Genomic DNA, 19,227 nt, shown 5'->3' with positions numbered 1-19,227 from the left:
AAGTGTGGCGCCGCGTAAACGCGGCCGCCAAACTCGGAAGGAGGGGTGGGTCCCCCTGACGAGGTCCTTGGCACGGTTAGTTTGCTTTGCTTATCAAGCGAGCGTGTTTGATTATCTAACAGGTACGCAGCGTCAAGTCGAGATGGAGAGTTTCTGCTGCTATTGGTTGGCAGCTGTCGACAGAAGTCTCTTTTCTCTCGCGCCCTTTAACGCCGAACAGGTTGGCGTCATCGATTTCTCAGCAGCCCTACAACGCGCTGTAGTAACAGAATTTTGTTTGGGCTGTCAAAATTTTGGTATGTCCGAACGCGCTCGCATATGCTCGATCCATCAGCAATCGTACTATGAATGACCCGCCGCTTTTGCTCCAAGTGATCTCTTATCAACCTGAATCCAGGCCTGATACCCTCAGTACCTAGAAACTGTCAGTGTGCACTGGGTTGTCTGCCAATTTTTCCGCTACCACGGCGGTTTAGCAAATGGTTCGCTTTCGCCGAGAAGATCGAAAACAAAAACGTTGCGTTCATTTCGTCCGCCGAAGCCTCGGCGCAAAGAAAGAAAGGCGGAGGAGGAATCATCGAAGATCCATCGAAGGGGAGAAAAGCGCTAAAAAAGCCGCGCCGGGCACAAATCTCTCCGGCCTCCACTGCAATTGACGCCGGACAGAAAGGATCGAAACAGCCTCGTGCCAGCCGCCCGCCCGTTCGCATTCGCGAAGCAAGAAGACGCCGGCCATAACATGGCAAATATTTTCCTCACGGTACAAGGCATGGGATTCCAGTTCCTGTCGCAACATGCTGTATCTAGACCACTGCAGTGTACGCTGGCAGTTCCACGGAGAGTCCGACATTTCCACGACGGACAAATTTTCTCAAGCCAAGTCCCTAGATACCCACCTCGGCCACTAGTAGTAGTCGACAACGGGAGTACCAGCGTCCCAGTGTCCCAGTGACCGGTAGGGCGGCTAGCTTCTCCTCTTCGATGAGTAATAAATAGCAAGCCGAGATCCGAGAGATATTCACAAGGAGAATACCTTGTGCTAGTAGTAACCACAATTTCTTATCCGTAGTATAGGGAACTGGCCGTTGCCAACGAATGAACCAACAAAATGAAGTTGAATGCGTTTGCGCTTAAGATGGAAGCATGAAACCCCAGACGAAATGTGACAAGGCTGCCGATTACTGCAAGCGGTTGCCCTGAGCGTCCAATATATCGACTTGACCATCGGTCTAGGACTATCGTCATATAATCAGAGGTCCAGACCCTTGAAACAACAGCCCAGAGGTCCGAGTTGTAGTCCAGCGGACGAAACGAGTTTGATTGACCGACTAGTTAGTACTAGTACTAGTCGGCAACTCACCCGGCTAGCTTGATCCGGTAAAGTCGGCTGCGGCTCACTTTCATGTTCGGCCGTACGGCCACCCGCAAAAGCCGTGCTTCCGAGTTGTGCCAGTCGCGGTAGGCGATTGCGCGCGCTGTTGTCAAATGTCGGGCCCGAGGAGAAACCACCTTTAGATCCCGGCTATCCGGCGCTAAATGGCAGCTTCTAACTACTAATGGCAAGGCTACAAGCAATTTAGTGATCAAAGTGACTCACGTACTACGTTGTACTAGTTGTACGATCGCCGACAGCCACCACAGCACCGCATTTTCTTTTCCGGTGGGGAACATGTGAGAGAAACTTGGAGGTCGTAGACAATAACGGCACTGGAGCGCATGGTAAACGAGAGTCAACAGAAGTCAATAGCTGAGAAAAATTGCAGGAATGATGGAATGAAGAATGAGTAGATAATGTTTGTTATTTTCCTAATCTCAACCTCAAACAGATGAGAGGGAGAACGATCCTGCAAATAGTACATAGAGTAGAGTCAATTCGGCTCTGAAGCCGACGACCAGAAGCCGTCTGCACTGATTGCTCGATGCATCAAGTCATGAACTCCATTGTTTTCCTGTGCTGGCTTGAAGCCACGACTACCAGGTCTGCAATGAGAACATGAGGCGATGCTCCGGGCTGTCGGATGCTTCGTAGCATGGTCGATATTCAATTCCTCTGCAGTTGGTTTTTTTGTAACCAATATAAACCATGTATACCCACAACTCCATGCTCATAAAAGACACGCTCGGAACGCTCGGTATCATTCGCTCAAGTAAGGTCATCAAGGGCGGTCAATCAACCTGCTCAATAGGCAGCGATTATGGTCGGCTGTTGCCTTGACGGTAAATAGAAACCCTGTTGCTCTAGGGTTTCCGACTCGGCGGCTGATAGCGAGGACGAGGAGTCTTTGGCATCGTAATAGGAAGTCGTGGCAATTGCTTGCCGTTGCTTCTCGCTTAGGACCTCCAATGTGGTTGCGGGTGGTGAGGGAGGCATGTGGTCGTCGTCTGAGTCTGACGAGTCGGTGTCCAGACTGAGCTCTGGCGGTGAATGTCGAGAGGCCGTGCGAGTGAGAACGAGGTCTCCATCAGTTTCGTCGTCATCCTCCATATCGGAGTCCACTTCGATGGAAGTGATGTTGGTGATGGGCTTCTCCTCATCCTCATCCTCGGATTCGTCGTCGGAGCTCTCGGCATCCTCGACTTTCCAATCGGCCTCAGGCTCCTCCACAATGGTCTCAATGTGGGATTGTTGGCTTTCTTCCTCCTCATCTTCTTCGGCTTTAGATGATCCTGAGACGATGTTGTTGAACCATCGCTCCTGCTCCTGCTCGGCATTGGCGAGATCAAGCATGAGAGAGTCAAGCATGTTGGCGTGTCCGACAAGGAGCCGGAGGTCGTGGTCAGGCCGGGCAGCCTCTCGAGAGAGCTTGCCGCGGGCACTGTGGGCGAGGAAGTAGGTTTGGGTGATGCTCATCTTCTGTTTCTTTTGAGGACGTGTGTAGATGGAGCTGTTGGGTGTATTTGTCGCTGTACCAGCGGAAAAGCTGATTGATGAAGGCATCTTGCCGTGAGTCACTGCAGGGATGCTAGTGCTAGTGTTGGTTTGATTGACAATATAGTCTGCTGTTGGATTGAAGTGTGGCCTTCCAGTGTGGTGAAGGCTGGCAGTCGCAGTATGTATTGAGTGTTCTTGCTTGGTGAAGGTATAATGTAGTTGAGTCGTGTGTTTGTTTGTTGTACTGCTGTCTGATGCAGAAGGAAGAGTGATTGCTTAGAGGAGGGTGGACGGGTTCTTTTGTAAACGCGAGGTGGATGGAGTTAGCGGAAGCATGGATGGGTCAGAGCATCGGATTTGCATTAACGTTAGGATGACTATTCCATGGAACGGAGGTGCCTGAGTAAGAAACGAATGCGAGAAGCGAAGGGTGGAGCCGGGGCCATGCGTAAAGGCCGAGAAGGAGGAGTGTGTGGACCCGAACCCGGACCAGGATGCGATCGCGAGAGCAGAAAATAATACGAGTCGGGATGAATGCTGGGCCGTGAGCAGGGGCCACTCCACTAACAATTGTGACTGCCTAGCACTGCACCCATCATCAAGGGGGCTGAAGAGAGGACCATGCCACGCTTCGGCTTTACCATCTCTCCGCCTTACGACGACCGCTGCAGCAGGACGAGTCATCAGTCAGCCGTCACTACTGCTACTGCAGTCACTCACTGCCAGTAGTGCAGTGCAGAATGACAGCGCCCATCACCCATCCCTGCCGGCTGAGAAATCGCAGATGACGGTGTGATCTGTCCTCGTCCGTAACGCTTACATGCCCAGCACTGGCAGAGGCCTCCTACACACTCTTTGCCAGTGGTCTGTGGGCAATGGGAGCCCCGGCCGCTGTTTCGGCCGTTCGCTTCCTCAGTCGACCGTCTCTGTCCCTTCCATAATCCGGCTGCCTACCTACTGAGTTTGATCTTCTGTCGGAGCCTTTCTTACCTCCGCAAGCGGTCGGCTCGTGCAATCTTCCGACCAGCACAGATTCACCAGCACCCAGTTTTTGTAACGGTTTACTCAGATTTCGTCCCAAGTCCCAATCCGTCTATTGCTGCCGCTGTTTCCTAGCTGCGATACTACTGCCTGACAATTTTCTAATCCCAAGGCTTAACTTCGTACCTTCTGTCAGCCGTGGAGGCTCACGCGGGCCCTTTAGGTGCAGCGGAACCTCGTGCTCGCTGTTCTTGACTCCAGTAGTGCTAGAGGACCCCAAGCTTCAAGGTTTCTTCGATGCTCTGCTGAGAAATCCTAACATTGGGTTCTCCCTTCCGACAACACGCCAGCACCAGTAAGAAGGCGGTGACGACACGCCCTTCGTTGTGACTCTGTTGCTTATTGGGCCGATAGGGCAGCTTGGTAATCCATGCGTTGCAACATTCAAGTCGACAGAACTCTAACATAGGTTGCTATCACGACCAACATTACCACTCTGACACTCTGCTCTCGTAATTGAAGCCGTCCAGACTCACAGCTGACTATCCCTGTGCCTTCCTAGACGGTATAATCAGTCCAGATTGAACTGGTGCCTACAGGTTGGATACCGCGGCGGCACGAACTCCTGCGGCCTACCAACTTCGGCATCACTTTCAAACTTTTTGGATTGGAATCATTGCTGCCCCTTCACGATTCATCAAATCAATGGGCATAATAATACGAGGGACACTGCCTCGACCACGCCGTGTTCTGTGCGGGCGATGAGGTCCTGGATTGCGGGCACCCCGTGTCGGGCTGCATGCCCTTCCACACCATCTACCACAAGCCTTCTGCATAACCCTTGGAGGGCCGAGGGGGCCAGCTGAAGCCTGGGGTGCACCTATGCTTCCCTAGAAGGTCAACTTCCAGGGGCTATGGAGGCATGCGAGGCGCCCCAAAATATGCCTTATCGCTTATCCCCCGGTCACTATCAGGCCCAACAAGCTCCCAGAAGCGACAGCAACTAACCCCCCATCTACCTAAGGTACTGTCCAGTTGAGCCACCACGCAGCTTTTAGGCCAAGGTCGTCTCCATTATTCCCCAAATTGGTGGAATCTGCGATCAGTTCGGGCTGTGCTGTGCCGTGTGCATACAATTGCGGCTGCCTGAAGCTACAGCTCCATTGCAATGCTGTGGCTTCTTACAGCAACGAGGAGCAACGCACGCAGCGAGGCTTGCAGCTCCCTGCGGAGATTGACTGCGTGGCCTTTCGTGTGCAGTCTCTACAACAACAGACCACAAAGCGTATTCCCGTATACTTATTCAGGACCCGAATGCGACAGTGGCCCACAAGATAGCATTATTATTGTACAGAGAAACAGTTCTGCCTGAAGCTTGGCCCTGACATAAGGGAAAATGCGGATACAATTGGTTCATCTGCCCGTGGACGGAGACGGACCAAAAAGTTGACGACTTGCCTAACGAACATGGCACTCGGAGACATTTTGGACGAATATTCCGGCTGCGGAGACCGAAGCACCGTCGATTTGTGTCGTTATGTCCAGGACCTTTCGTCGCCCAATCCGGAAGTGCACACGCCTTTGTGCACGCTTTCCTGAACCATAACTCCACCTACCAGTGGGCCGTGCGTTTTATGCCCAGTTATGCATCAGTATCTGCTTTTCCACCTCAAACTCCGAGCCTCCGTCGTTTTCGGATCTTGGGAGTTTTCGTTAGGACCGAATCGACAAATGGCATCCTGCAAACTCTCCGCAATTTGCAAGCACCCTGGTTCGAATACCTGCTCGTGACCTTCAAACATGACACCGAGCGACTCCAGTTCCAGAGAGATTCAATCTTTTAGCTTGGCCACTTCCGTCCGCTTCCTTTTCGTGGAAAGACACTCGTGACCTGTGTGTCGACCGTGTTCAGCGGGGAGATCTCGGTTTCAATGCATCATCGGAGTGAACGCTATAAGCTACGCATGCCGACTTCCGATTGAAAAAGCCCTTCCAGCATAGTGGTTGATCAGGCAGAGCGACTTGGGCACTAGTGCGACAGGTGGGCTCGGAGGGTCCACGGAATCACGGATGCCTCTCATCTCTCACCAGTGAACGGCTCGGACAGCTAAAGATCAATCAGATTTTGACCCTGCCCGCATTGTAAAAAAAAGTGAGCCTGGAAAGTACCGCGGCAACGAGCAGTGATTGAGTGGTCCAGGCCGGCGTCCATGCTCCCTGGGTGCTTACAGGTAAGTGGTACTAGTGCTTTATTATTGCGGTTCACTGATTGTGATAAACCAACAGGTCACTGCTGGCCTGCTAGCGCTTCCACAATCTTGACAATAATCACACAACAGTCCGGATCCACGAAACAGGAACGCAGTTGGTGTGGCTTTGCTGAAACACAATATGCGACGACGTGATAAACACAAATGCTTGCTTGGTATTTTCGCAAGTTGAGCCAAATCGGGAATGCGGCGCGAAGCTGGAATGACTGGTGCCTAAGGCAGCTGTCGCTAGTACGGGATAGTCCTCGACAACGACAAATAGAGTTACAACTATGTCCTGCTGCGGAGTTGCATGGCTCCTGGAAAGTCCCAGACTAGCAAGCTTCGCCCTTCCTAATGCGGCATGCTTCTCGAAGGAAGACTCACCAACTGGCGCCAACCATCCTCGCTAACACTCGCACACAACTGGGCTGACCTCAGCCCTGCCACGATCCACTCAAGCTGCATGCATTGACACCTTCCAAGGTTCGCAGCGCTTTCCTGGGCCGTGTACTTTTGCACAGGCACCTGTCTCTTCTACCTTCTGAACAAGGCAGGGGCATTGCTAAAACCCCCTCGAAGGTTGTGCCCATGCTTACGTTCCTTTGCATGCCCGTGGGTCAAACAGAGCTCATCTTCAAACACCCCACAGGCTGTTTGTTCGTGATTGCGGGCATACCTCCCCACCAAATTTGTTTCTCCAATTTGACTTTGGGGGCTGTGAAGGCCTCTGACAGATACGGCGCCCGGGAGACCCTGCAGGAGCCATAACCCTGTGTTAACAGCTGCCTGGTGCTCAGAGCCCAACCCGCTTAACGCCAGCCACGCGCTGTTCTCATGCTCATTCATCCAAACATGTGAGATCTCCAGATGGGCCTGTCGAAGACCTCTCGGGAAGAATGCCAGGTGAATGTACTGCCAGCGCAGCACTCCTCCAACCATCAGGTATGACCTGCGAAGGAGAAGTGCTGTTAGTCGGCGGGGACCCTAACTAGCTCGACATTCCCTTGCGAAAACACGGATTGAAACCGAGAAGAATGGGCTGATCCAAGCACCATCGACCTATTTTCTACGTTGCTCTCATGGTAATTACAGAAACAAACCACCATATCTCACCCCAGCGGCAGGCATAGAACCCTGTCCATGGATCAGACTCATAAACTCAGAGCTTCCCCGGCTTGGCCTTGGTCCAAGGTGGAAGACACGCCTTCCTGTTGGCAATTTTGCCATCGAGAACCGGCCGTCCATTCAATACAGCAATCGATGGATGTGTTAGGCTTTGGTCTCAGTGTCAGAATGCTATAGTAGTGAGCCATTCGGTCCGGGTTCAGGGTGTCAAGCATCCAAAATGTGAGCCTGTCTTGTCAATATTTACAAGGTGATTAACTGGAGCTTATTATCTCACAACCTCGACTCGTGGTCTTCTGTTCTTCTCCTGCAGTGTTCACCCAGCCAAGCAGCCAAGATTGGTGGATGCTATGCGATCAATAAGCGGCTCGGAAGATGAACGGTTTATTACGAATATCACATATACTGCACTGTGCTGGTTGGCCCAACCGCCGGAATGAATTCGACTTGCTGAAAGGCTCTGGTGGTCATGGACCATCACATCGTCCCGTAAGACATTTACATGAACTCCTCGATTCTTACCCCGATTACGCACGACTACTGCCCACGCACACCGCATGGTCTTGGGAGAGTCTCTAGGAGCAGAAGCATCATGCAAACTGTCAGAACGCAACTCAGATCAGGAAGACAGGGGGAATATTGGTCCACAGCCTCCTGTGGTATTGTAACCGTCCTCCCCGGTGTCAGATGCAACTGTCTTGGATCATGACACATGCCAGCCTTTATATTCATGTTGGACGCTACAGTGCCAGACTGACTCCCAGCATGCCATGAACGGACCCCTCATGGCCGGACTGCCTGTCTATCAAGACAAGCGCTCTTGACCTGGTCATAGTAAGTAGGTCCGACCGCCAGCAATATGAACCGCGCAGGACGGTGCAAAAGCCTCTGAATCGGCTTGAAGCATGTCTCTCGGAGTGTACTTTAGGCAAGCGAGTCTGTTTCTTCTCCCCTGCGATACGAGGAATTTGATGCAAATTTCCACTGAGTGGAGAGATATTATGTCTATCTATTTATTTTTGGGTTTTGAGACGTGAGTGTCCGGCTGCTTTTCGGCGGCCCCGTGCGACAGATTGCTCTTTCTTCCATTTATATGCAACCCACACCCGCAATGCAGTTGGCCTTCTACAGCGCGGGCTCAAAAGTCCAATGAGTGACGTATCTTCCCCGGAAAATGTTTATTCACACATCCTTGACGATATCGACAATGTAAATCCGGTGGGTTTGTATGGATTTTCCTTTGTCACCCCACCGCAAGTTGCCACTCTAACTTTGAAGGCACCTTGCAGCGGAATTAACTTTTGACTCAGCGACGAAGATAGTGAAGACCGGTCATCCATGGACATCATACATGACAATCTCTCAATATTGTCGAGCAGCCTGCTGACAAGCCTTCAATTGCTCCAGGTACCAACCGCAAATCGTCATGTTGCCTTGGTTCTGGTTCATGCAGTCGGTGAAGCTCTTGATGTCGGCAGCACAAGGACCCGATGCCTCGGTAGACGAGTTTTGCGCGTACAGGGCGTTGTCCATGGCACCACCTGTTCGGGAGTAGGCATCGGTTGGGAGCTGTTGTTGTTGCTGCTGTTCAACCGGGGCTGACGAAGAACCGCCACTGAACAGACCACCGATAGCATGGCCGATTGAGGAGCCAACTGCGACACCACTGTATACATACATGATCAGTAAAACTGAAGACGGACCAGATACAATTGTATCGGTGACAAAATGCAATATGGGGGACTTCTGGTTGGTGACACTTACGCTGCTGTGCTGGCCATTTGTCCAAACAGACCTGGTCCCTGCGATGCCTGGGCAGCCTGAGGCGGCGGATGGGCGTATTGCTGCTGAGCAGGCGGCGCAGCGGCGGTGGTCGACATCGGTCGGTGTTGTTGTTGCTGAGGTGGCGCTGCAGGCCGAGGTGCTGCTGCCGTCGGTCGCGACGGAGCAGATCGAGCGGGACCTCCACGCTGGCGAGGCATTTTTATTTCTTTGTTGGAAAACGTGTAAGAGAGGTGGAAGCAGAGAGACGGGTTTGTATGAAAGGAACTCCAATTTCTTGTGAGATAGTCAGTAGTGATGGATGGGATAGCAGATGAAGAGGAAAAGCGCAGATGTTCGTAGAACGACTGAAGTCGATCAGAGCTGCCATTACCAAATAATGCCAAGAGTACCTAGGTACATGACTCATGCTCCTTCACGCCTCCACATCCGCCTGAGTCATTCTCTCTACCCAAGCCACCTCCTTCAAGTTCTCAAGGGGTCTTCGTATGGCTTTGCCCAACTGGCATCCTGATGCCGAAGAAATAGCCCGCAGAAGGGTTGAGGGCCAGACTGGATATGATCTACAATTACGGCAGACTTTTCAAGAAGATATAAATGTGGTCTCAATGACTCGACGGGATGTCTTGTTGGACCTCGATCTGTCACCATCCGACTGCCTTTACCGACTTCGACGCGAAGAAAATGACGCAGCACGAGTGATTTATGTTCACGTTGTCGACATTGACCTCCTGCCTGAAGAGTCGCAAACATCAGCCTTTGAACTGATTCGCGATCTATCTCGCTTCAGAGGCTGGGACGATAGCTGGGACACACTGACCATTTCCAAGAGCGGTGACACTGATGTTCAGTGTGTTCCGAATGCTTTCAAGCTGCACGCAATTCCTCAAAGCATAGCCTGCGGATCATATCCCTTATTTGACATCCTGGACTTGGAAGTTATCACCTCGAAGAAGCCTCGCGTCGCATATGTCAAAAACGGAACCGAACAATGCTATCTGAAATACGCAAGATTTGCCTTCGAAATCCAGTGGACTACACAAGAATTGGGAGCCTACCATGCGCTCGCACAAAAGAAGTCACGGCTGGCACCTCAATTGTTGGGATATGTCTTTGAGGGACCAAACCGCCGCATTATTGGATTTCTTCTCGAAGCGTTAGTCGGTCGGCCTGCCAACATCACGGACGAAAAGCTTTGCGAAGAAGCCCTTCAAAGCTTACACGACTTGGGCATTACGCATGGTGATCCAAATAAGGAAAATATTCTCATAACAGATTCGGGACCTCGATTCATCGACCTCGAAGACTCTGTCATGCAGCCCCTTGACAACCCTCAAGCCTGGGAAGCTATGAAGAATGAAGACCTTTGCAAAATGAAAATGCATCTGCGCAGGTCTTCCGATGCCGGTTGCTCCTGGTCCTAGCCGTCTTCAGCGGTAAATTCAGGCTACATGGAGTCGTTAATCGATGGCCTCCCGATGTGGAATCTCTTATCGCACCTTAGCCGCTCTGTAAACATTTTCGACACTTATGAGTGGATCTCTTGGCTTCTTGATATCTCCAGACGCCTGTTGCACATCTTTGATCCTCTTTGGCAGCGTGTTTGGCGCATTTGACAAAGACGCTGTTGAGCGAATGTCCACATGTGTAACAGATCTGATATTGGACACACACTTCTTGCTGACGTGGCATTCTAAACGCGGGGTTGAAAGGGCGAATCGAATTGGTGTACTCAATGTCGCAGCAACCAAATGGTCCGTCTGTTTTGAACTCACAAGCAGGGCGTATAAGCATGGGGACTTGAAGAGTTCTCAACGTCGAGAGGTCTTGCGAGACCTACTTTATACACCAGATTTCGGGACCAGGACTGGAGATACCTTGAAGTCGAAGTCAAGACCGTGGCCTGAGGCTAGACACGCTGAACCAAGTAACATCTGTGAGCAGGGCGGGGATTCCGCTGGGAAGGTTACACTACATAGCCTGGACCCAACTGGCCCAAGGCCACCTAACGCTGTCGTCCTTTTCGTTACGAGGGCAGCGTTTGTATGCATCTATCAAACGACGTCGTGCATTGGCACTAGCATACCCAAACTACATGTGTTGTTTATTAGAATGAGACTTACCAGAAACGCGTGTCCAATCACTGCGAGACACGACTTCAACTTCCGGCCCAACTCTGTTGCCTCCAACACGAGCTGCGAAATGGTTGCAATGGCCTCTATGAGCAATGCATTTGTACAGACCCTAAGTGTAAGGCATATGATGAAGGCTTTGGTCTGAAAGACACAAAAGGATCACGTCCAAGAGCTCCGTGGGTGGTTCTGGGAGCACGATTAAGAACCAGCAGAAGCGGAAGGTAAGCCTCAGCAGCTAATCATGGTCGGAAAGCGCACGGTGGGCAACAGGATTTTTTGCACGAAATACCTACAGTACTGCAGTACTTTCGCCCCTATTCCCCAGAGATCGGCCATTCGCGGTGAGTTCACTGAGTTGGTGCCGGTGTTCGCTAGACCATGCGTTCTTTACCCTCCTGTAGGGCTATCCCGCGGTATATGATTGGCATTTATTAAACTACCAGGAATCTCTTCAATCGTTCAATCTCCCGGAGGATCCTGAAGACCTTCCTTGCAGGCCACTTGCATACCTGGCAGACTGGTCTGGCCACCACCTTGCAATTGATGAACCTTGATTCGGATGTATAAGCATGCCCGCTATGCCCGCGGGGTTTCGTCTGCCAGGGCCGAGCAGGCGAGATCAAGTATTTGGGTGGCGTCAGTAGCTGAAGCCTTTCCCTGCCTTTTTTCCTCTCTCTCGACCCGTCAATGCGAAGCTGATGCCAGAGCTGCGGCTCTTTCCGTATGATATCCAGGTAGAGACCCTTTGAAGGGAAAGTGAAAGACCATTGAACGCCCCACACTGAGAGCACGACCGCTTAGCGGACATAAAAGTTCGATTTGGTGCAACGCCTGGCCTGTGTCTGCTTGCTGGCTGGCACCGCTCGAGCGACTGACCGTGCAACTGCACCCGGAGTTGATATGAGTTTCGTGTGTGGACAAAAGGCCGCATGTGGGGATACCTAGGTATGCAAGGCGACGTCCTGATGCGGCTGGCGAGGGTTTTATCGTTCCGCTTTCGCGCACAATACATGTGTTGTCCGCAATAATAGGGCTCTGTGCTTTGGGCTTTGGTTCATGTTGGCCACAGGCGAATTTTAGAACAAGGCAGCTTCCCCAGCGAACGGTCCATCCGTTCTCCGGGTGGTCGCCGACTGAGTGAGGGAGCAGCCATCGCCAGATTCAGTGTGTGAACTGGGGTAGAGTGGGCGCTTGACCTGCGCTTCTCGTCGCACACGACGGCGAGGTCCTGTGGCCAGTTCGTCGACCTGGGGAATCGGAGGCCAACAGAATGAAAGCTTCCAGCGTGGATACCAACGGTGTGGTGTTAGGGTCGAGATCTGCCGGGCAGGTACATCCTGACGACCGATCATAGGCTTGACGGAATGAAGCGAGTGTCCTGCTACACTTCAGATAGGACCAGTACCGGCACCGGCCACGGCGCGCCATCAGTGCCTGAATTCGCGTCAATGGTTAGCACCGTCGCGGCAAGCTTTGCAATCTAAGGACCCCAGCGGCGGGTCCTGTGCGTAGGTTAGTATCCTTTCAATTCAGGTTTTATTGCATAGTATGTGAGCTCAATGCCCATGTGGTATTACGGGACTTCCGGTTTGTGAGCGTGAATGACAAACCTGTCTCAATCAGCATTGAACCTACACAACCGACCACCGGGGCCTGACACGGAGTCCATGACTCTCGCTCTGACTTGACTTACCCAGAGCAATAGTAACAAGCCCTTTGCACGGTGAGCTCCCGCCTCGTCCTCTCCAGCAGGACCTCCGTATCTGCTTTGGACCAGTGCAAGCACCGTGAGAAGACAGCGAGACTCAGACCTTCCATGCCCTCGAGCAAGGCCAGTAGCTGCAAGGCTCCGGACTGTCTCAAAACCAGATCTTCCGGCCATTGGCCAATGGGTTGTTGGTAGGTCGTCACGGTGACATGCTCGAACCCAACTTCGTGTAGGAGATCAGCGATATCGTTGGGGTCAAGGTCGAGACGGCGGCCCATGACTTGTATGCCTTGATTCATCAGGTCACACCATTGCTTGATACTGCTGTCTTCCGAGGCGGGATATTGGTCACTGCGGATTTGAGTGATCTGCCTCTCATGGATCTCGAAATAACCACCTGGTCTGCAGTGCCTGAGAATCGAAAGACAAGTTAGAATCAGGCCCGTCATAAACCTGGACAAGGAAGCTCGGCTCGTCACATTTCCTCCGGACTGACTAAGACGTCGATGATGTGGAGCGCGGATCGTCTGGTCAGATAAGACGGGCACGGAGACAAAGAGTCAAAGTTGTGTCCTGGGCCAGACAAAGGTGGAATTTGATAGGCTGTTAGCCACTCACCTATACGCTTGCTCGAAATACCGCCGAAAGTCGACAATGCTTCCCGCCAACATGTCCCTGGAGAAGATGAGGTCGAAACAACTGTTCGGAAACGTCCAGTTGTCCTCGACATCGTCGATTTCAAACTTCACATTCGGCGGGACAGCACTCGGTTGGATTGGGCTTAGGTCGAGGCCCACCATTTCAGCACTAGGGAACTGATCGCCCATTTCAACGGCCCAGATGCCCGTCCCGGTTCCAAGGTCCAAGATCCTGCGTGGGTGGACGATCGGAGCAAGTAAATTGCGCCTCCCCAAGGCAAGATATTCGGCTTGATGCTGCATGTTGAGTCGCTGCTGCTCCGGCTCGTCGTTGGGCATGAAGTACGACCCTTCTTTGTACGCGTGGTAGCGACGGCCGTTTTCGAACCGGTGATCGTATATCGACGCCGGGACGGATTCGGTGCCTGGAGATATGTCTTCATAGTACCCCGAGTCTTCGGTGGCTTCTGTCATATACTATATCATAGCCCTGTGGTCAGTCGCCGTAGTCCTCCCGTCGAGATACAAACGAACAGGACAATAGAGAAAGGGTTGTCTACTTACCTCCTCGCCTTGGGACGTCCTAGCACTGTGAGCCATGGTGCGAGACCAGCTCACCGCCCCTGGTAGTGTGATAGACAGTTCTGTTGCGAATCAAAGCGCACAAACATTGGATAGATGTTGGTGCTGGTAGCGAGTATGGTGTCCAGAAGTGATCGAGGACCGGGTAACTGCATTCCGATGTTCCTTGGCCCCTTTGACAGGAAAGGCGAGAAGAAGAATGGGATCTCACAGAAGTAAAACCATTGTGCCCACCTTGTCTGTCAAGCCCTCCTTCGATCGGGGCCCATGGAACCCACAACCTACACCTGGTTAGTAGATCATCTTCGCCTTCTCTCGCCGAGCCACGTGGCGGTGAGCTTGCGGGTCCGTCGCTAATTAGTCAAACTCAACTGCGTAACATGAGAGTTGTGCTATAACATTGCGGTGAGTGTCTCGTGCGGCAGGACAAAACGCCGAAGTATTGTTTGACATTGAACAGTAGTCAAACAGACCCGAGCGCGAACACGTAGCAAGTTCTAGACTCCAGAGCAGCACAAGGGTCAGCGTAGCGTTGCCTTCACATGGTTCTAAGCGAGCCCGGCTAGCTCGCTAGAGAGAGCGGCGATGTACACTAGAATCTGATGTTGAGCAAGTCTGGGCTGTGTGTCGCACGCCCGGAGAGGTCACGGTCGGCTGTGCGCCGGAAGAAGGAACTTGGCCTCTGGAAATGTTCTAGCTCCTCAGGGGCGAAGTCCCTTTCGAACGAGTTATGACAGATTTCGTTGGACCTTTATCTCGAAATGGAAAGCATGCCGTCTGATCAAACCCTATCAGGACGCCATCCCACGTTGCAGGACCATGGGGGATGCCGGGATGGTGGTGCGCATGGACCATCTCGGGCTCCCAATCGAGTTGGAGGACGGACCGAATATCGATTAGCGATCCTCCACGATGTCACCTACTTTGCCCCATTGATGGGAGAGGCGCTGGCAGATTGGTCGGTTGACAAATTTCCGGAGGCTGTCCTGTACCCAAGTTGTGGAGCGGAGATGAAGAGACGACGGACTCGCGCGATAGGGTACATTCGGATCTACAACGTTGTATGTGTGAGATGGGGATGCCGAAACAGAATACAGCAAGTACCTCAATGTCAGTCCGTGAAGGATGGTCCAATATTGTACCCAGAGAGAATAGGATTCTGATGTACAATATTTAGTGCCATTGAGGCATTTAAGCCGTTGCCATGGTCAATTTGGCTTGAAAGGCGTATTGATCGAGAGGAAGGCCAGCACGGGTGGTCGATGAATGATGAACTTGAGATTGCGGATTGTGGTAGGGTATGATGTATCTGTCTGATAGAGGATTCTCGTAGAAGACAGTGGTTCAGTCCTAGTCCAAACTGGACTGCTACTGTGGCAGTCTTCGCCGGTTTTCATGGTAGTAAACGTAGTGATGGTGTTCGTTAATGTTGCTGCGATCTAGTAGAGCAAGTCAGGTATAAAATAGGTGGGGAAAGGGAGCAGTCAATGTTAAGTGTGGCCACAGAGAGGTAGCTGACTGTATCAAAGTCATGGCGAAGTTCGTCATTCATCGTCTCCTCGGTGAGGGAGGCATGTATATACATATATAATATAATGGCTCGCAAAGGCTTCGTGCAAATTGTCCATGGACGCAAAGACACAAAAACACCACCATTGCTAGGTTATATCGGACGCGAGATTTACCCTTGGTACTGTTCGTAGAGCACGACATCAACCTTGTCGTCTCATTGAGCTGTCTCAGTCGCAATCTGGTCATACCATTTTCCATGGCACTTGAGGTCCACGGCACGGATCCTTTCAAGTTCATCCACAATCCGGTTGACCTCGCCCAAAAACTCCGGCATGCCAACTCGGGCCAGAATCTCGGCCGCACCGGTGGTCGTTCGCACTCTTTCGGCGGTGCCGCTGGCAGACAACCTGGCGAAAACATGCTCACGCAACGATTTCAGCATGAAGCTAGCAATCTGTTCGCTGAAGACGTCACCAGAGTCCATCTTCTGCTCCTGCTCCACGGCCACTGACCCTTCCTGAGCAGACTGGTTGTGAATCGCATCTTGCCGGGCTTGCTCCGCCGTGTTTGCATTCTGGGCCGCGGCGACAGCAGGAGGTAGAACGCGACCAACAAAGTTGGACAAGCCTTCCTTGGTCGCATCGGGCATCATGTGTGATGACTCGAGCAAGGAGACAATCCGATGGCAGTCAGTCGTCAGTAGGTCCAGAGACATCAATCGTTCGGCGTCCTTTGTCCAGGATGACTCTCTATTTCGCCGGAGTCGGATTTTGGTCGTGAGAAGGATCGAGGCCGTAGCTATCATGTGAAAGACCCGAGATCTTAGCTTGAGAAGACGGAGATGGTCGAGTTGCAGGGTCTCAGGGACATCGTGCGACGACAGATGTGAATTGCGTAGCACTAAATCCGTCAGGCCCCTGGCATATACGACACTACCACTTGGATTTGACGATGTCGTGCTTGACCGTGCATCAGCCCACCACCTTTTTGTGCGTTCGAGGGCATGCACCCCTTCTTGAAGATCTTTCTCAAACGAGGCGATTTCGTGCTCGTGGCCGTGCTCAAGCACGGATTGTGAGGCTAGTCTGAATTGAAAATTGATGTGATCGAGGGTCATCAGGTCGATAATATTGATTAGCTCGAACAATCGATCAATGGTGTCACTGGTTGTATTTGAAGCAAAAGCCTTCACCATATCGTCACGACCCGGCGAACAGATCTGCGCAATCATGCTCGAAATGGTGTCAAAGAAGGCATCATACGAAAACACGTTGTTCCGACACTGTTGGCTGATCAAGGCCGGATCGAGAAGGCCGTCGATCTTGTCATACAAAGGATGTCTCCTGCTGACAAGATTCATCAGCTTCTCGCGTATGAGGACGGCCATAGCGTGCGTCCACCTCGCAACCACTTCGTTACTTCCCTCCTGCATGCTCGCACGCATGCTCGAACGGAGAGTCTCCATGAGATCCTTTCGGACGTCGGTCCAGGGCCGCTGCTGTACCTCAAAACTGCCATTGATGAGCATCTCATGTGCGATTTCGCGGTTCGAAGGCAACACAGTCATGATCTGTCCGAGGCTGTCGGCGAATGACGCGCCCTTTCCTTCAGACTCGCGGCCGTATGGTAGTGGAGTGGCGGGCGGCGTCAAAGGCGCCCCTTGAGGAGCGGTCAGGCTTTCGTTCACAGGCGTTGACGCTCGGGGGACCTGTTCTTCTTCTTTTGCGGGCTGAGCGGCAGCTCGTTGTTTGCGGGCCCGTCTGACAGCCGACCTTACTGTCGCAAGTGCCTGTTCTGGTCCGGCCAGTCTCTTCAGCCGCGCCAGTAGTTTGACCTGTTCTTGACGCACGGCATCCAAATAATCTTGGGCGACGTGACCCTCGTGGTCGTTTTTCGTTGCTTGCAAGATGAGGTCAAGGTTGACAAACGAGTTGACCATAATGTCGATTAATACGCCCAAATCCTGACTCTTCCATGCATGGAAGGTCGAGCTAAAGTCATTGAAAGCAAAAAGCAAAGAGTCTTTGCTGGAAGCAGATGCATCGCCTCTCGGTGACGAAGACAGAGTCTTAATGTGGTGCTCAAAGGCTTTGATCAGAGCGCCGGCTTTGGACACAAGTTCCTGCTCCTGAGGCTCATTGCCACCATGACTGAAAGCCTGTATTGGATGTGCCAGTATGATATAGGCACTGAGGAAGACACGGACGACTCCTAGATCTTCACTAGGGTCTTCAACCACGCCGAGATGTCTCAGGGTAGTGGCAGCGATGTTCATTGTCCGTTCAGCGGAGAGCAAACGGGTTAGGTCCTCGAAAGAGAGGTCCCTAGCACGATCCCAATCGAGTCCAAGAGAAGCAAAACCCTGTAAGATCCTCCGGCTTCGACATCTCCGCCAGGCACGCTGAATCACTTTGGCGGCGTAGTTTCTGTCGGAGCGGTTCGACACTGGCGGGCTGACCTTCTTCTCTTCAACGGCTGCTAGAGAGCTGGTCCTTGACCTCCGTAAACCCTGCTGATACATTGATTTCCGCCGTGCCGCCTCTTCAAACTTCTCGGCCATTTCTTCCCGTAGCTTGGCTAGTTCGGCAGCCTTCTTTTCTTTGGTCTCTTCGGCAATCCTTTTGGCCCGTCTGACCTCCTCCTCACATCGCGCAGCGATTTCCGCCAGCAACTTCTCCCGTGTTGCTTGTGCAGCCAAAGCCTTTTCTTCGCTATAGGAAGCCCTCTGGGATGCCTTGGCGGCGGCGGCTCGTAATCTGACCTGTTCCGCATGCGCGGCTCTGTCTGCCAGTCGGGCTTTCCTGCTTTCGATGATAGAGGCTCGTCGAAGATGTTGGGCCACATGGGTACTGCTGGGACCTCCATGACTCGAGAGCCCAGAGGAACGAGAATGAATCGAGGACAATGAACTGCGGCGCGAGGAGCTGGCCGAGGATTTCCGTAGTGTGCTTGACCTGCGATGGGCGCGCACAGCAAGTCGTGCTGGCGCTTGAGAGGGTGGTTGGTTCTCGTCGACTGAAAGAACCATATCAACGTCCTGGGTAGGGGGTGTACTGGTCTCCATTGTTTAGGAGTGTGGAATGTAGACGGTTTGCAGAAGAGCCCGTAGATGCTCACGCCCTGGAAAATGCATATAATCGTTGCAAGCGCGCAGGCGAAGCTGGAAGCTGGGGGAAGTGCGCAGAAGCGGGCAAAACAGTACTGCGAGTTCAAGTTCTGTTGTTACTCCGAGCCTGGGCGCTTGGTGTGCTAGTGTAGCCGGGAACGTCAAGAATCAAAGCATCACAAAGAAGAGTATACATGAAAACAACGAGAATAGAGACAGATATGGCCGCGCGAACTGAGGCCGGGGAGACACACGACGACGACGACGACGACGGGGTTCGGAGGGGAAGATATGCGATAGCGATAGAGGCAGAAAATGCTGGGTGAAGGTGGAGGCGGCTGCGGTGGTGCTACGTACTACTGGGTAGATGGGGCCGAGGGGGCTTCACCATTCTCGGAGTGCTGGAGCCTCCCTAGCCGCACGCTCTAGGGAGAAACTGTGCCTAGAGCGACGCCCCGGAGGCTGGGAGTTCGGCGCCAGAGCCTCTAACAAGCCCGGCACACTGGCGCTGGCGCTGCACAAAGGCCGGTATCC

At 52.5% G+C, this 19,227-nt stretch overlaps 6 protein-coding genes across 7 annotated transcripts; 2 read left to right on the top strand and 4 right to left on the bottom strand.

Moving 5' to 3' along the window:
* Positions 1 to 2,179: 2,179 nt before the first annotated feature.
* On the bottom strand, positions 2,180 to 2,938 carry HMPREF1120_08933 (uncharacterized protein; the record flags this gene model as incomplete). Its single annotated transcript, XM_009163206.1, has 1 exon — positions 2,180 to 2,938. The coding sequence occupies one exon, from the start codon at positions 2,936 to 2,938 to the stop codon at positions 2,180 to 2,182; it is 759 nt and encodes a 252-aa protein (XP_009161454.1).
* Positions 2,939 to 8,592: 5,654 nt separating this feature from the next.
* HMPREF1120_08932 (uncharacterized protein) lies at positions 8,593 to 9,212 on the bottom strand (the record flags this gene model as incomplete). Its single annotated transcript, XM_009163205.1, has 2 exons — positions 8,593 to 8,896; positions 8,995 to 9,212. 2 exons carry the CDS (start codon positions 9,210 to 9,212, stop codon positions 8,593 to 8,595), a joined length of 522 nt encoding a protein of 173 aa, XP_009161453.1.
* A 259-nt stretch (positions 9,213 to 9,471) lies between these two features.
* Positions 9,472 to 11,729, top strand: HMPREF1120_08931 (uncharacterized protein). The gene has a single exon (XM_009163204.1). It carries the CDS (start codon positions 9,501 to 9,503, stop codon positions 10,434 to 10,436), a length of 936 nt encoding a protein of 311 aa, XP_009161452.1. The 5' UTR covers positions 9,472 to 9,500; the 3' UTR covers positions 10,437 to 11,729.
* Positions 11,730 to 12,720: 991 nt separating this feature from the next.
* On the bottom strand, positions 12,721 to 14,093 carry HMPREF1120_08930 (uncharacterized protein; the record flags this gene model as incomplete). Its single annotated transcript, XM_009163203.1, has 4 exons — positions 12,721 to 12,757; positions 12,841 to 13,266; positions 13,474 to 13,970; positions 14,058 to 14,093. The coding sequence occupies 4 exons, from the start codon at positions 14,091 to 14,093 to the stop codon at positions 12,721 to 12,723; spliced, it is 996 nt and encodes a 331-aa protein (XP_009161451.1).
* A 653-nt stretch (positions 14,094 to 14,746) lies between these two features.
* HMPREF1120_08929 lies at positions 14,747 to 15,585 on the top strand. Of its 2 annotated transcripts, XM_009163201.1 has the most exons (2): positions 14,747 to 15,185; positions 15,253 to 15,585. In XM_009163201.1, exons 1-2 carry the CDS (start codon positions 14,837 to 14,839, stop codon positions 15,339 to 15,341), a joined length of 438 nt encoding a protein of 145 aa, XP_009161449.1. In that variant the 5' UTR covers positions 14,747 to 14,836; the 3' UTR covers positions 15,342 to 15,585. The 2 variants fall into 2 exon arrangements, with proteins under 2 accessions (XP_009161449.1, XP_009161450.1); XM_009163202.1 differs by having other exon boundaries at positions 14,747 to 15,585.
* Positions 15,586 to 15,801: 216 nt separating this feature from the next.
* Positions 15,802 to 18,651, bottom strand: HMPREF1120_08928 (uncharacterized protein; the record flags this gene model as incomplete). Its single annotated transcript, XM_009163200.1, has 1 exon — positions 15,802 to 18,651. The coding sequence occupies one exon, from the start codon at positions 18,649 to 18,651 to the stop codon at positions 15,802 to 15,804; it is 2,850 nt and encodes a 949-aa protein (XP_009161448.1).
* Positions 18,652 to 19,227: the final 576 nt, after the last annotated feature.

Source organism: Exophiala dermatitidis, assembly GCF_000230625.1.
Source record: "Exophiala dermatitidis NIH/UT8656 unplaced genomic scaffold supercont1.8, whole genome shotgun sequence".
Classification (NCBI taxonomy): domain Eukaryota; kingdom Fungi; phylum Ascomycota; class Eurotiomycetes; order Chaetothyriales; family Herpotrichiellaceae; genus Exophiala; species Exophiala dermatitidis.
This window is presented reverse-complemented; position numbering and strand designations above follow the sequence as displayed.